This window comes from Tachysurus vachellii, chromosome 18 (genome assembly GCF_030014155.1).
Source record: "Tachysurus vachellii isolate PV-2020 chromosome 18, HZAU_Pvac_v1, whole genome shotgun sequence".
In the NCBI taxonomy this organism is placed as follows: domain Eukaryota; kingdom Metazoa; phylum Chordata; class Actinopteri; order Siluriformes; family Bagridae; genus Tachysurus; species Tachysurus vachellii.
The window spans coordinates 8126126-8143974 of record NC_083477.1 but is presented as its reverse complement, the minus strand read 5'-3'; the positions used below and the strand labels follow the sequence as shown (position 1 = coordinate 8143974).

Below are 17849 nucleotides of genomic sequence, written 5' to 3'. Positions count from 1 at the left end.
TGGTGAATCACGTGTTCATAGTTTGACGGTTGGGGGAGAGTCCAAGCAAACAGAAGCTCCTCCGTACAACCGCAAAGGAGGAGGAGGTGTAGGAGGAACGAAACGGAGCTGCTGTCGCCTTACAACACACACACACACACACACACACACACACACTCACACACGCGCGCACACACTCACACACACCCCCGTTGGGTGTGTATACTGCATGTAGGCACGAGAGAAAGCACCGTTCACCGTCTTCACACCGAAGAGGACTGAGAGGAGAAAAAGCAAAGGGCGGAATGTGCATGGGGGCTTTGTTTAATCAGTCCTAGTGCAAGGGGAAGCTGTTCGGTGAAGGCGGTATACAGTCCGTTCACCCGCAGCCACAGCGCGACTATTTGTGTCACCGTTCTGTATCCTGACAGGAAAAGACACGGCGCCGTGTTTGTAGCCCACGCTTCATCTCCATTCAACTGAGAACTCAAGATATTTGCAGCTATGCTTGAACCTGACATGTCTTGTGTTTATATGCAGTGAGTGAGAATTACCCGCCTCTCCTACACGACCTGCACGACTGCAGAGGACAAGACAGGGAGGGAGCAACTGGCCCTCAGACTCGTGGGTCTCCTTCAGTGTGCGGACTGAGACTTGATTCTTCCACAAGCAAATTTACTGATGGCTTCGTTTTCTTGACCCAATCGCAACAGGGAGTGTGAACAGCATTTGTGGGGTTTTTTTTGTTTGTTTCACTGTAACAAACTGCGCTACAATGTAAACGCGCACGGTTTTATTCTCGCCGCCCGTATTGCTGTATTTATTATCGGTCAGGATCGACGCAGGGCTCTTATACGTGCTACCTTTATCAAAATGCCGGCCGGAATGAAGCCTCTTGAAAAGTTCCTTAAGAAGCAAACGAACGCGCTGACTCGGGCCGGTGGTTTCGGAGGAGAGAAAGCGGCGGCAGGCACCAGCGCGGCTCGGCGACGCGCCAGCCTCTCTCGCGTCGTGCCGTTCTTTAGAGAGAGCTCGCCCGAGGGCGGCCCTGCACGCGGAGACGTCTTCAGCCCCGAGACCGAGGAGGCACCGTGCTGGCCGTCAGCCGCCGCTACTGATATCCGGAGCCCGTCTCTCTCCAGTGACGAGCAGAGCTCCGAGGCTAGCCTGGACACCGGCTGGACCCCGCTGCCCGCCGACACACCGGAGAACCTGGCTCTCGCGCTGCTGGACAGCGTGGCGGGGAAACGTTACGGCAACTGCACAGGTACCGCACATGAATCATCAATAAAGCTCCTTGTCCATTCTCACCGCTACAGCGAGAACCGCAACGGTGGTAACGTAGCAAAATCCCCGGTATTTCAAGATTCTCTAAACTTGCCTTGTTCTTGTTTTTTTGTTTTTTTTTGTACAAGTAACATTTAAAAAAAACCAAAAACATAAAACCAAACTATTGCACAACTGCGCACAAGCAAGTGATATACTAATTGTTGTAAATAGCATGTGACGTGCTAGATTAACATGCGGTTGTGTCATTTGACCTGTTTGCTAAGACAGACCAAAGGTATAACCCAGAATAACATCTGACCAGATGATGATAAGTGTCACACTACATCCTGAGGGTTTTAGATCGTTTAGAGCAAATTCTAATTCCTCACTGCAGCACTACTGGGTTACATAATAACACTGGAGTTTACATGCAAACCCCACTGGAAAACTACTATGCACCAATAACACTTATTTTCATTTTCAAATCAATACCTTCACTATCCATTGGCACTAAATACTGATGTGATCCTAGAAGATACTACGTGGGATATCAGAGGTGTAATGTGTTTCACATATATATGTTCACAGATTTTGTAAATTAAACTCAATAACAACCCAGCGTATCAGGCCAACACCAGTCCTGACACCGGGACTCAGTGTCAGATCTGTGCGTCTTTACGTATATCATTGCATTACGTCCACGTTGCTCAGTTACCTTTTCAAACATTAATTTGGACTAAATTATGCTAACTGAGTAACTACAAGACTAAGAGGAAAATAAGGTGACATGTGGCGTGGTGTTATTTATTTATTTTGATACCCAGGTCATGTTACTGGCTGCATCACAAGAGTTTAGTCATGGACAAGGTTGTGAAAATCACATTTTAATTAGCATCAATTTACAGTAAATGCAGTTTATCTGTCACAGCAATGGGAATGCTCTCCTAAAGTACCACGTATTTGCTTTGAATGAGAAATTATCATTTTGAATGTTTTGAGTAGGAATTGCAGGCAGAATTCTGTTTTTAGCTGGGGCTTTCCTGTCTGCAAACTGATTTGTATATGGTGGAGGAGGGAATTTCGCTTGTTATGCGGGCGATTTTTCCTCTGAGGTGCTTTCCAGGTTGATGTTCCCGTTAAAGCTGTCTGTGTGCCAGTGAAGCTTAACTGCACCTAACAACAATTCATCTAATTATGTACACATGTTCATTACACACATATTTGAGCTATGTCAGTGATTATTTGCTTGTGTTGATCCTCATCAGTTGTGGTGCTGCAGCACCAATCGCACATGTGCAGTGAAGTGTTATGAAGATGTAACCATGGAAACAGTGGGACCCTGAGAACGATGGCCATGCATGTGGGCCTGTATGTGGGAAAGGGGCTGCATGTCTGAGGAACAATAAGTAGTTTCCTGTGCTACACCGTATTATTACACTTACTTATACATACATATGTAGATGTGACACAATAAAGGAAAAAAAAAGGCTGGCTCTGTTATGGAGTGAGTGCATGTGTTTTACTTAGGCATGCAGCATGCACTGGATAAAACTATTTTCCAAATGATAACTGTTGAAACTGACGTGGGATTACTGGACTTAAAAAAGCCGGCAACTCAAAATAGAGCGATCATGTGTTGGAATTTTCCAATAAGCACATTCTCTGGGGGTCGCTGTGACCCTCTGAATGCATGCTTTGACCTGGGCTCTTATGCAAGTGCTGTCAACATGTTTGTCAGGTCACGTCAAGATACTTGCTAGGAATGTAAATCTCTAGCTCTATGCCATTGGTATACTCCTGAATACTGTACCAAATTTTCTATTATCTAGTTTACCGTTGCATAAATTACAATCAATTAAGTTTTTATTTTAAAGCATTAAACTAGTAATACACACGAAATGAAAAATTCTGGCCCAGACCAAGATGCATGACCCTTTTAAATGAATGCTGGAATTCTTTTTTATGTTTTTATGTAGCAAACCAGAGGGCTGAATTGTCTGTAGCTAGGAGATGGTGAATGTGAGCTGCAAATATTCTGTACATTTCTGATATACTGAAATGCGTATCTTGTATTTGAAAATGACTACGCTCTGTCTAACAAGGCTTTGTACTTCCTTGATAACAGAATACAGCTGGGCATCCATAGCAGCACATTTTTATTATTTTTATTATTTATTATTTAGTTGCGCTTTGCACATTGGCACTGTCGTTTTTGATCTTTTTTGTCATCTTTTCAAAAAATGTGACTCCAGATGGCACCAGGTTTCTAGCAGGGACTTTTCTAGTAGCTACCCTGTTTCTGTATGCTGCATGTTAAGCACATGATGTAAAGCCATATCAGAGAAGTTCTTTGTTGTTGAACCCCCTGTAGTTGGCTTGAGTGTTGATTACAAATCGCTTCTCTAATGTCATGTGAAACTCCTCTGATTTTTTTCCATCGCTAATCTGTTGCTGCTCAGCTGTCTGTTTGGATGCGTCCGTGTGTTGCAAGGGCAGTAGATCACTTTCTAATTTTTATTACCATTCTAAATTATTTTATTTATTTGAATTGCGATATTGTTTAACTGAAAAAACCTTCAAGATGATAAAAATATGATTACTTATCGAGATGGAATTTGAACACAGGTATGTGGTAAAAGATTACACTTCATTACAGTTGAGTTAATGATGAAAAAAGGACAAAATAATTGTGTATAAATATTTTCTTGTTGTCATAATAAATTCATGTTAAAGATGAATGGGATTTAGAATATATTGTTTTTTGTATTATTATACTGTCCACATTTTAGGGTTGACTTTTGAACAGACTGTTTGCTCCCTCTCTGGATGCGTCTGCCGATTATTTGTTGTATTGTCTGTCATTCCAGAGGTTTAAGAACATTTGAATAAATGCTGCTAATCCTGGATTAGGCTACTTAATGCCAGGTTCTGAGACTGAATCTCTCAGTCTGACCTAATGTCTCTGGAGCAGTGAATGTTTGATTATTGGTTGGGGTGTTTTGTTGTAATGATCTTACATCATGAAGATAACGTAACTTACCTCTAAGACACTGGCAAGTCTTTAAATTGTCCAATCACTAGGCTAGATTTTTAATCGTACAAAGATAAATGACATTTTTGCACCTGTCTCTCTATTACAGGATTTTGCCATGAGGTTTATGTTATAACATGTGACTGCTGTATCCAGGAACTGCTGACACGTTCCAGCTCCTGTTCTCATGATATTAACAGCAATGCTTGGGTTTGAAGTTTGTTTCACACCTGCATTGGCAAACCACTCTAACATCTCACACATAAGGTATATAACAGTCAGGTATCCCTGTTAAAACCCTCACTCATCTCTCACTCATTTTCTACCGCTTATCCGAACTACCTCGGGTCACGGGGAGCCTGTGCCTATCTCAGGAGTCATCGGGCATCAAGGCAGGATACACCCTGGACGGAGTGCCAACCCATCACAGGGCACACACACACACACTCTCATTCACTCACGCAATCACACACTACGGACAATTTTCCAGAGATGCCAATCAACCTACCATGCATGTCTTTGGACCGGGGGAGGAAACCGGAGTACCCGGAGGAAACCCCTGAGGCGCGGGGAGAACATGCAAACTCCACACACACAAGGCGGAGGCGGGAATCGAACCCCCAACCCTGAGGTGTGAGGCGAACGTGCTAACCACTAAGCCACCGTGCCCCCCCCTGTTAAAACCAAAAGAGCAAAATACCTTCTTTTCACAGTCAACATTTTCCAGCAGTGTTTATTGTCATAATATTGAGAAATTTAGTGTAGATGTAGTAGGACGTAGGATACCACGTAAAATAGTCCAATGTTAAGGTAAAAAAACAAGTTGGATTTTTTCATTATGCAACTTTACAGCTCTCACCTTCCAGCCTGATAACTCTCAAGCTACGTTCACATATAAAATCACCAGTCTCTGTACTATGGAGTCATCAGGAGGATATCCTAATACTGGTTGCCATAGTAACAATGTTTATCATTGGGCAGCACAACTAGCATTTTCTTGCCGCAAAATTGACCCATTCTTGAGGGAGATGTGAGCCACGGATCACTTGCTCTCTATCAGTAGTTGTTGCACCGTCAATCCTTATTCACATAAAGTTCAACTTTTCTCTATTTTGTTGCGTCAATGAACCCACCCACATCTAGTCACCAACAGTCTGTCGGAAGTTGCCTGCTCTGATTGAAAATAAATAGTCTCCAGTCGCTTTGTCACAGCAAGTTGCTGTACGTATCAATGTAGCGTTAATCACTTTTATTTAACCAAGCCAGGAGTCGATTGAGTCCCTTTTGAAGGGACAACATCAAAGTTTCTGAGCTTGAGTGAGATTGACTAATTCATTGTTCTTCAGTAATGTTTACTTTTTGCCTTACAGTAATGATACAAAAGGACAGGGCATTTCCCAGCATGTCAGGACAGGGCTTGAAAATGAAAGTTTGGAGGGAAAAAAGTCCTAGCAGCACTGACAGGCGAACAAATCTCACACATTAACGTTCAGTACAAACTGGCACATGGATTTTCCCCCGCTGTTCCCGCTATGCATCAGTTTGTTTTCTTTCACACCTCCTGTGTGGTAAGGGGTGTGTCCTGGCTGAGGCATGTCCGCACAGAGCGGCCTAAACAACAATGGAGGATTAAATATTATTACCTGTGTGAACTGTAATGACTTGAATATCTCTAGGGTGTTATTTAGTTGACATGCACAAACACCTTATCCTGTTACCCTCTATGTATTCCACAGTATCTGCTGCCGTCAGCTGTCGTGACACAGAATCCATTTTGTTGCTTTCACCCGGGCGAGAATGAGCCCTACGTCCTCGCCGTCTCTGACAGCAGCAATTAACATGTACACACCCACACATAAGCGTTTAGAAAACACAGCTAACAAACACACATGCTAGATGTATTCTGTGTATATGTATAAAATAGCACTCAGCTTTACTGTAAGGATATGTTGATTCGTGACATTGTGCTTGGTTGGTCATGTATTATCTAAAGTCATAGTATTTCAGTGAGGGTGATCTTTTCTATGTTCTACATTCACCAGTTTGCAAAGGAACTTCATTTTAAATTGTAAATCTGTGGGGTTTTTTCACTAGCTTGGTGGTAAACACCGGAGATGTTTTACTTTATGCAGAGGAATTAAAAACAGATTTTTTTTTTCCTGTGGCTGTGAAGCTTATAGAGTCGATTAAAGTGTTTTTATGACAGCAGATGGAAATGTAGCTTTGAATTCGGTGCCACATGAAAATGGATATTGCACTAAACCCCAGACCGCTTTTCATTTCATATTGTGCACATCCCCACCTCCGACTCTGATGCCTAAAGTTGTTGGAGAATTGTGTAAGGAAGCATTTCTGGAAGGAAGTTCATGTGTCAGGGCTTTGTAAAGGTGAGCCGTTTCTGTATCAGGAGCGTGTTTAGGACACAGGTGTAATCAGTATCATGACTAGCTGTGTTTGTTTTATTCACTTCTAGAGAGTAAACAGAGACTCTAATAAAGAAATGACCCTTTCTACCTGTTAGCAGGAACACATTAAAGATTAAACATTCATTAATCTATTAAAAATAGTGTGAGGTGATAAATCATTGTTGTATAAAAACAGGACAAGCCGTTCTGTTAGGGAAAAGAATTCCAGGACAGGGTGGTGTCGTTATACGGCAAGACTTGTTTCATTTAATTCATAATAGCTTATACAGATTTATGGGTCAGTTTTTTTTATCTGCTATTGATCATTTCTTCTTAAGTAAGCACTTATTCTGGTCCATGCACTCACACAGACTCCTCCACCAGCTTGCATTTTTGGGCGGCAGAAGATCGAGTAAACCCGTGCGGGAGCAGGGAGAACAAACGAAAACGCACACAAACTGTAACCTGAACACAAACCAGGGACAGTGTAAAAAGAAAAAGTGACATCCCTGACACTGATATTTCTCTGATTTCTTTTTACACTGTCCCTCCTGAACCTCCTGAAGGAGCTATTAGAGAGCTTTAGATGGCAGGAGAAAGGGAGAAACACAAGTGGTACATGAGAAAGTGGTGGCATTGGTCTGCGTGGGAGAAACACTGTTTTTCTTGTAAAAAGAGTGAGAGATTAGGAAGAAATGACTGCCCACTCATTGGCCTCCCATTGGAAAGCTCTCTCTCTCTCTCTCTCTCTCTCCCCTCTCTCTTGTGCCCACTCGCTCTTTTCATACCCACGCACCTGAGATGGTATGGGGGCCCTCAGGGCTGCTGCTCTGTCCATGCGCAATGTAAATTTGTGTTGCCTCATGTTTTACTGCTGTTGTTTTGTGTGTATGTATATATATATATATATATGTGTGTGTGTGTGTGTGTGTGTGTGCATGCACTTAGTCTGCTTCATGCATTCTAGTGCGTACGTAGGAGGCATTTCTGCATTTCTGACTCATATTTATTATCCGGGATGTTTAAGCGCTGTATGTTCTGCTATATGTTTGCATGCTCCTTTACAAATAAGCTTCCCTTTAGGTATAGCAGTCGTTCACATGGCAACCAGCACTCTTTAAAAGGGAGGATGAAGAAGAGGAAGGGTGAATAGAAAGCAAGGGAAGGGACGATAAGCAGGGAGTGAAGCCCAAGGACTGTGTAGATATCAAAGAGGGATAAGAGGGAACTTATGCAGAATCAACATAACATAACTAAAAGGAGGATACTTTCAAAGTCTCACAAACACACACACACACACACACACACACACACACAGTAACAGAATTGCAGTGAAGACAAATCAAAGCCCTGCCTTGGTAAAAAAAAAAGTTTGAAGTGATAGCAGTGGTTGCTCTCTTTTTTGCCACCCTGTTGGCTACATTTAGCATATACATACACACACACACACACACACACACACACATACACACACAGATGGCCCAAAGCTTGCAGATCAGTGCCTCGAATGACAGCCCTAATAACAGCCTATAGCCTGGCAGAACTGCCTCCTCAGGCTGAGCGAGAAAGAGGGATGTGATTAGAGCACCGTCATTGCCATGACTAAGAACTGTCATATATCTGCAATACAAAAACCAACTGGATCACCGCGATCTGGCTAGCAGGAACGGAAAGGAGTCTGAACATATAAAAAAAAATATGTGTGAATATATCTTGTGTCAGAAAGGCTTTATAAAGATCTTCCTAACATTATTATTTGAAGGATATTTGTGCCTTTGCAGTGGTGTTGCCTGCCCATCACTGAACAGATGTATGAGAGACCATTCAGAAAACATGCATTGGCAAAAAGGAACTGCAGTATTTGTATTTTTTTTTTATATTTATTACTTTGTAACACACTGTGTAGAGTCCCGGTTTAGAGTAATGTTATGGGGGGCCAATTATTGTGGTTTGGTTGCGTTTACTTCTTAACTGTAGTGAGATGAAAAGCATTGGAAAATTTGCATAAGCCAATTCACTGAAGGGGAAAGGAAACAGGACATGAAATAGATATGTTTGCATTGTAACAGCTCATGTATTAGTGCCCGGTGGTCTGCATTAATGCACTTAACTTAATATGAATCCATATGTTGCTGTAACTATCATCTGTACCATCAGTTTAGAGAACTGGTTAGTCTGGTTCTCACGACCAGTGGACTAGCTAAAGAATATATGCTATGTACAGTGTAGCGTTTAGTGCAAAGAACTTTTACGAATAAACATGTGTAAATGGATGCACAGATTCTTAGGAAGCTCAACAAGAACCTTTTAAGATGTGTCAAACCGTAACAGAAGGTGATAGTGATGAGCACATTAGCACATCTATCATAAATCAGTTTGTCAGGACTGATGTGCGGGCACTGAGTCACTGGTGTTAACAGGCCAGAATGTCCTTGTGTTCAGTTATCCAATCACTTAAGAAGTGATGATGAATAATAAATAACACTCTCTTTTTTCTGAGAGGCTTGGCTTATATAATGGATTTGACTGACATTTTTTTAAAGAGGTCAGTGGTACTGGTCTACGACAAACGAATCTTGTAAACAGTTTACAGACGTGCTGAGGGAAAAAAAAAACATGCAACACAAGCTGCAATGTTTCATATTTAGGAAACCGGAGCCATTTAACTGCGGCCTTTAATAGTTGGCAAACTCTGATCTACAAAATGGCTTTGCAATGACACAGTTATTTACATTTATGACCTTTAACAGTAGCCATTATGCAGAGCGACTTACAATTATATCTTAACCCAGCAGCTGAGGGTTAAAAACCTTGCTCAAGTTCCCAGAAGTGGCAGATTGATGGTCCTGGAATTTGAACTAGAAACTTTACCACTTCCCATAGTAAGGGTCTAAGAGAAATGCTTCACCATCAGCTGCAGAGACTGCCGGGATTGTGTTTGCCCTGTTTTTCAATACTGTAAAGACCTGCTTTGGAGATGTTTGGGCTTGAACACAGGACCTCATCCTTGGAAAGCATGGACTGAGCTACATCCCCTGATTCATTTTCTGTAACATGGTGGCAGAATTCAACATGGAGTTGTAGAAGTTTTATTCTGAAGTTTTCAGGCTGCTCTGTGGTTATTGGTCATCAGAAAGCTAAAATTAAGCACATAACTTTTTTGCTTGAGACTTCAGGGGAATGTAAAAGAGGAAACTAGGACATGTACTACAATTAGAAGGTTGCTGGCATATTGTATGGAAGTAGATTATGTTTAATGCTTATTAGATTAAGGCAGAACACACACACACTTACAAAGATTTATATTTATCTTCTTCTAACACACCAGCTGATTGAATCACTCTGTAGTGTGTGATATCCTGGCTTCTGATATGAGACAGAAATGATCTGATAGTAACCACACCATCATAGATGTAGGCCCTGAGAAAGTTTCTGATGTATTTTATTACTGGTCTTTTAGTTAACCACAGACACTGATATACGTTTATTTATGTAAGCGTGATCGATACTAACCTTGAGGCTCCAGTATCACTGCAGGTTCAAAGTACACTCCTACAGTATGTAAACACGCGTGTGAAAACACGTGTGCATTTGGTCAACTTTGGCCCGGATTGCATAGTCCTGCAGTATATGTATGTGCTAGAGCTGACAGTGTGGGTTGTGCTATACAACAGGCATATAGCTATAGACTAAGCTTTTCACAGTTTTTTAATACTGTAATCGAAAATTGCTGTACATTCAGTTGTGTATTTGTTGTACAGCAGTTTAGTTAGATGGAGCAGAATCACGGTGGCAGTTCTGTCTACATTTTTAAAGCTTGTGTAGAATTGTGGCTGGCTGATATTATATTGAGATAATCATTACTTAGAATCAGCCTAAAGATACATGAGATTTCAGTACATGGAGCTACTTGGATGTCATGAAGTTTGCAAAGGCGGGCAGTTAGTTGGTGAGTTTTGTGATCGGGGCTTCATCAGTGAACAGTTGAAGACTTTGGCAAGAAGGTTGTACAAACTGCTGTAACAAGGACATTATTTCCATTTACATTATTTACTGTCCAGTGTCACCCAAATGGGGATGAGGTCCCCACCCACAGGCTTGCTGATTAGGGATAAATGTTTAAAGTTCTGTAAGGCTGCTTAGAGACAATGTCCATTGTTAAAAGTGTTTTACATATACAGTGAATTAAATTTAAAAAAAAAAACTGAATTGAATTGAATTAAAGATGGCTTGATACAAATAGTTTTGCACTCAAGTTGACAGCTGTTATATATAATGTTATAATAAGTGATAACAGGAGCTAGCTTCTCTCATTGTTTGTTCCACTCAGTAAATGAATGTATGATGTGTCGTTGTCAAATTGCTGAGTAAAGTGCGCAGCGAGGGGCATTTCATATATAAGCAAAGGCCGGAGTGACCACAGTGATTTGTGGTGGGACATCGATGCAGACAACATTATTACAGTTTAATAATTAGATTTAAAGTTGTGGAATGTCTGAGAGACAAGTTTTCACCCGTGTTATAACCGCAATAATTCCCTCACTAGCATCTCTATCTCTCTCTCACACACACACAAACACACACACACTTTCTGAAACAGGATGCAGGAATTTTTTACTGTTACAACTGAGACCAATTCCATATAAGTTTGGTAAATGTCTCCTAAAAACAACACAGTTACAAAGGTTATATCTTTAGTACTGTTAAACAAAAGAATTTGTTCAAATGTGGCACCTCCACTGCACATGTTACTGTATCAGCTGTTACTATAGACACAATAGCATCTTAGAAGAAGTGCATTAATAGTTCATCATTCATGTTACAGCAGGGACTACGGTATGAGCCGAGAAAATAACACACCTTTAATCAGATTTAAGCATTCAGCCCTGAACAAGCAGTATTGAATGTAACAGCACATACCATCACGTTTAAGTTCTTATGTATTTTCGAGCTTTCAGTGTTTTCTGATCGTGGCACTGATGTTACTGTCACTGTGAAACTGTCTGCAGTACCATGTAATGATATTTCACCCACATTTACATATAGATTCCACACAGATTTATGGGAATGCCTTTGTGAAGATGTGGTATGTAAAGGGATGTCGTAGCCTAGTGGTTAAGGTGTTGGACTACTGATTGAAAGGTCGTAAGTTCAAGGGGCTGGGCCCCTGAGAAAGGCCCTTAACTCTCAATCGCTCAGTTGTATAAATTGAAATAAAAATGTAAGTCACTCTGGTTAAATTTGCCTGCTAAATACCGTAAATGTAAATGAAGACTAATACATGAAACAATCATGCCTTCAAACATTCATGATTGAGATGATTCAGAAATTTGGAGGACATTTGTTACTAAGTTGTGACTGCATATTGAACACACAGTTAGTGATAACAGTATGATGCACAATAAGTATATTTTATAAGGGATTATTGTTGGCACATTCCCACACTGTTGCATTTGTTCCTGTGTTATGTAACAGCAGAGGTGCTATGTCATTTATCCCAGCGCTCCAGATATGAGGCTGGTGTGATGTTCAGAGCGCCGCCCGTGTCCACCATCACTCCAGAGGCCACTAGTAACTGGGTCAGGCCAAAAAAGAGCTTCTGCTATTTTAGGGGCGGGATAAATGATATAACTTTAGCATATGGATATAAACTCCTTAAAGTTAGCTAGATATTTATTAGGGCTGTAAGTAACCTAATTACCTGAATCTGTATGTCTTTAGTGCTCAAAGTATTTTTACTGTTTTTAATATTCAGATTTAAACAGAAAGTGGGTGCCCTGGAAACATTGCAAAATACTGAGAAAGCAGCAAAATGGAAAAATGATGCAATTTTTGTGTTATGTTTCATCTGAATGCTGTATCTAGATTGAATTAAATCCCTAATATTTACAGTTCATGCTTTAAATACATTATCTGCTGCATATGGACTGGTGACAAATAAAGCAATCATGGTACTTGACATTTCTACGTTACGCTTTGTATCACAATATTTAGGTTTTAAGTAGTTTATTTAGGTAGTTTATAAACTACCGTCCAAGTAGTAGTGAAAAGCTGAGTTGATGAGACTCTTATCTAATGTCTCACAAAAATAAAATAAAACACATTTAATATAATGCTTATAAAATAAATTCTGTACAAAATCTGAACATCAAATCAGTTGCTTGAAAAGTTTTATGCCAAATTTAATGTGAAAACGAGATAAATCTGAGATAAATATGAATCTGAGATAAATATAAATTTGAGATAAATAAAATTTTATTGTGATATAATTTATCAGAATATAAATAATACTGCTCCTGTGCTCCCGTCGCTGCTGACCCACCCTCACTGCACATAAAATAACTGCGTAAATAGTTCAGTTTAGTAGTCTGAACGCATAACAGATCATCTCACACAACTGGCTTGGGTTCTGCATGGAATTTAGAATAACTTAATTTAGAATGTCTTTAGCTCTATTGAATGTTAGTCAGACTGAATTCTGCACATTTGGAAGTGTCTGTTAAGTGGGGTGTGTGCTGACAGAGGCTCGTTATACCCACTGGAAGAAAACAGAGGGCTCGAGATAAAGCCGATATGAAAAACATGAACAGGCAGCTTTCGAGAACGCACAGAAACCCTGTACACACATTCTCACCATTCTCGCTCTCCTTTCTTCCTCTCACTCTCACACACACATCCACACACTCCCACAACGTCTCTGCATCTTTCTGCCTACTGCCAAATGCTTCAGCGTCAGTGAGGAAGCGTTGAAGCGAAGAGAAAGCGAGAAGGAAAGGAGCACGTGCGTGGGCAGCAGGGGTTCAGATGCGATAAGGCCTCCATGGTAACGGCTTGTCTATCACAATTTATATAATCTTAGCCTCCTCTGTTCAGCTCTCCTGAAATGTTGCACTGAAATATCTATTTCAGCCGCGCAGTTGAAAAAAAAACGATTTTAGATGATTTTATGGGGTATGTGTGAGCGTGACTCTGAGATTTCCCGTTCTAAACCGGTGAACCCTCTGAACTGCAGGCTGAGGAAGGGGTGAGAATAGCTGGAGCTTATTCACAATGCATCTCTCTTCCTTTCCCTGACTCCACCACCCACCCACCCACCCACACACACACAAGCACTCCCATTTTCTCTGGTGAGAAAAAAAAACACAGTGATATGTAGTAGAGCTATCAAAGTTTACTTACTTGAATTGTCTAGTATTTGAATGCATTCTGACATTAACACACTAATGCATTTTACTCTCACAAAGAGAAAATGTTTTTCTATTGCAAACACCATAGAAAGGGGAAAATTGACAATTCTATAATTTTAGCTAATAATCAGAAGCTTGTGAGTTCAAATCCCAGGAGCAACAGGCTGCCACTGTTGGGCCCCTGCCAAAGGCCCGGAACCCTCAATTGCTCACCTGCATAAATGAGATGAATGTAAGTCACTCTGGATAAATATGTCTGCCAAATGCTGTATGGATGTGATGGTCAGATGTCCATAAACTTTTGGCTGTAAACAGTCACAAGCCTCTCTTTTTTTTTTTTCACCTGAAGCTGTCCTGTGACAGAGGAATTTTATCCAGAAGACAATAAACACATTAAAACTGTTGCTGAAAGTCTCCTAACAGAAATCCACAACATGTCAACAATACGTTTTTCCTTGTTAAACAGCTCTTCTTATCTGGAGTGTCCACTGTAGAAGTTCATGTGTGTTAAGACAATTGCATTAATATAATCCTGTCATTTATGTTGACAGCGCTGTGTTATAGAAAATGAACACGCTTCTGATTAGAGACACAGCTGCGCTCTGGTGTAGAATAAATCAGGAATAACAAATTTATATACAATGCAATACTTATCATCTGCACCGTTTCAACTGCACTGATCTCTCTCTCTTTCTCTCTCTCTCTCCCTCTCCCTCTCTCTCCCTCTCCCTCTCTCTCTCACACTCCCACACTCTCAGCTGCCACCACTTATATGGAAAATACCACTTCCATTATCCTTTGTCCAGTATACTTTGGTGTACCAATATACCAAGAACGTTCAACACCAAGTTCAGATTAAATATTTTTCAATTAATAATTTTAAATGTTAATCTAAATTAGAATTTTATAAGAAATTATTTCCAATTACTGTTGCAGCTTCAATAAAATTCATTAGAAATATGTAAATATACATCTTATGTATCTTATGCTGTGTTGCAGGGATAAAAAAACGCATGTAGTAACAGCGGTGCAGATTTATCAGGAATGTGCCTGCATTGATGTTTTTAGCTCCGGATAAAGATGAGAGTGCTCCTGAGCCTCTCGTCACTAACCATCAAGCGTAATGAAATGTAATTCATGAGTTAATTAACATCTGAACATTAACAGAGAACTCATTCTTCTACTGCCGTTCTGTCTCATCATGCCCTCTCTCTCTCTCTCTCTCTCTCTCTCTCTCTTTTTTCTCTCTCACTTACTCTCCTTCCCCATTTCTCTCACACCTTCCTTTTAATTCTGATTAATAAATAAACTCAAAACATATAGGATGAATAAAGTGGTTACAGAAGATGAAGGAAGGAAGGACTGAAGGAAGGGAGGGAGTTAGGGAGAAAGGAAGGAAGGAATGGAGGAATGAAGGAAGTGTGGACGGTTGTCAATATAGTAATAGACCAAGTGAAGAAAATATTATAAACTACAGACATGTTTTATATCTCATTTTTCTATGACTCATGTGCTCAGTAAACTTAGTTTTAGATTAGTAAACCCTAAACATCTGAATGTTACACATGTCACATACTGTATTCAGACAGTACAGCTTGAGTCTGAGGTACATCAAGGTTGTATTTTGGGTCTCTTTAAACTTTATAAAGTCTTTAGAGCATGAAAACCGGTTTTAATGTGTTGCAAATTGAATAAGTGCCAGTATATGGAATCTTGTTATTTGTTATTTTGCATTATTATGTCCCAAGGTGTGAGGATATATTCTCTGGTTTTCGTGTGTGTATGTGTGTGTGTCGTGAGGAGTGGGTGTTGAAGATGTGCTTTGTTTCAAACTGGGCAATAGATTTTCTACACTTAAAACTGCACTTTAATGTGCACTGGTGGGCTGAAAGAGAGAGCGATGGATGAAAGAGAGAGATGGAGAGTGCGGGGGCAGAGAAAAGGATTTTCTCATGAGGCATAATGGCTTTATTTCTTATATTTTAGATACTGCTTGGTTGCGGACCGTATTCATCTCATCAGGTTAGATATTACATTTCTGTCATGGATCACTGGGATTGTCAGAAGCATGACTGACAGCACTCATAATTTATAAAATAGAATTGAATGCGCTTAATTTATTTGTCATTTTCATTTTTCTATTTTTTGGGAACAACTTGTGGTTTGTTTCAGTTGTTACTGTTTATAGTAATAGAAGTGGATTCATTCTCTTTACAGTGTTATATTTAGTTCTTTGAAGCATCATCTCTGTCCACATGTTAACTCAGTGTTAATCCCCAATGCTGAGTTAACACTTGTGTGGTTTAGGTTTAAATTTGGACTACAGTGTCTAGCCCTTCTTTGGTTTATTTCCTCTTTATAGGACTGCATGATGTATACATTATGCTCACCACAGACCTTACGAAATACTACAGCAAACTGGGGATTTGTTTCTAGATTGTCCTCAAGGCAGACGTAAGAGTTATTAATTTACTTCACATTTATTCACTGACTGATCCTCTTTGATGATATGTGTGTATATGTGTAACAGTTGCTCAGGATATCTGTAGTCTAACCCTAAAATGATGACCAAACAGTGTTCAGGTGCAGATCCAACACTGGAATAACCGATGTGTGAAAAAACCTTAGAAATTGTGTACCGTAATTTCCGGACTATTAAGCGCACCCACTGAATTTTTAAAAAAATATTATTTTGAACATAAATAAGCCGCACATGTCTATAAGCCGCAGGCCTACAGGTACATTGAAACAAATTAACTTTACACAGGCTTTAACGAAACATGGCTTGTAACAAAAATAAATAGGCTTTAACGAAACACGGCTTGTAACAAAAATAAATAGGCTTTAACGAAACATGGCTTGTAACAAAAAATAAAAAATTAGCAGTAAACAGTAGCCTACCAAGAAAGTCATTGGTCACTATCTTCCTCCTCCTGTGCACTGAAACCACTGAAGTCATCTCCTTCGGTGTCGGGGTTAAAGGTAGGGTCTCCGATGTTTAAGAAATGCTTCAGAAAACTGAGTAGGACCGTGTTAATATAGGATCAGCTTTCCAGCGCTGGAGAGAACTGAAGGAGCGGGAAGTTGGCCGCATATTCACAGATTCGAGTTTCCCGAGTCAATAACTCCTGAGCTAAACGCTGTTACTACCCAAATAACACCTCTTTTCTATCGTAGCTACAACCGCGTTTTGCTAGTAACAGCAACAACTCGGGAAACTCCAATCTGTGAGTATGCGGCCAACTTCCTGCTCCTTCAGTTCTCTCCAGTGCTGGAAAGCTGATCCTATATTAACACAGGTCCTACTTCTTGCCTTATCGTAAGCCTTTCTTCGCTTTCTTTCTTTGTTTTTATCCTTCGTGTCAATGTTAACCCTTGTATGTTGTTCGTATTTTTGTTACTCAGCCAGCATTTTTGGGTTTTTAATTCAACACAATAAAAAAGTTTATGTTAAAATACTCTACAGATGTTTACTTCATCCCAATTACAAGCAATATAAACAGCATATATGGTTAATATTTGCCCTTCACCTTTATTACATCACATTTTGTAATTAAAGTGCTACTCGCTTTTTGTTGTTTTTTTAATAAAATGTTAAATTTAATCAAGTTATGAGTGGGGAAAAAATCAACAAATTTACAAGGAAGCAAAGTTTTTCAAAACTATTGATTTTTATGAATATGGGTCCCACAGACCCGAACAACATACAAGGGTTAAAACCGCTTCCTGCTAATGTCACACATGCGCACTGAACACTCTCTCCGCCGCATATTTTGTGCTCATAGACCCGCCCCTTTGTGCTCATTGGCTACACGTTTGTTTTAATTTTTGTTTTGATTTTTAGTTTGTGGTCCCGACTCAGTTTTCTGAAAGCATTTCTCAAACATCGGAGAATCTACCTTTAACCCGTTCGGCAATTTTATTGGTCTAATGAAAGCTTCATGCTGCCAAAAAACTGAGCACGTCACAGAAAAAAAT

The 17849-nt window shown here is 40.2% G+C and overlaps 1 protein-coding gene across 1 annotated transcript in view; it reads left to right on the top strand.

Annotated features, from left to right (window-relative positions):
- Positions 1-17849, top strand: part of rapgefl1 (Rap guanine nucleotide exchange factor (GEF)-like 1) — a 38716-nt gene continuing 20867 nt past the window's right edge. Inside the window, exon 1 of the mRNA XM_060892138.1 lies at positions 1-1246. Within this exon, the coding sequence (XP_060748121.1) occupies positions 853-1246 (394 nt within the window). The 5' untranslated portion in view covers positions 1-852. The remainder of the gene's footprint in view (positions 1247-17849) is intronic.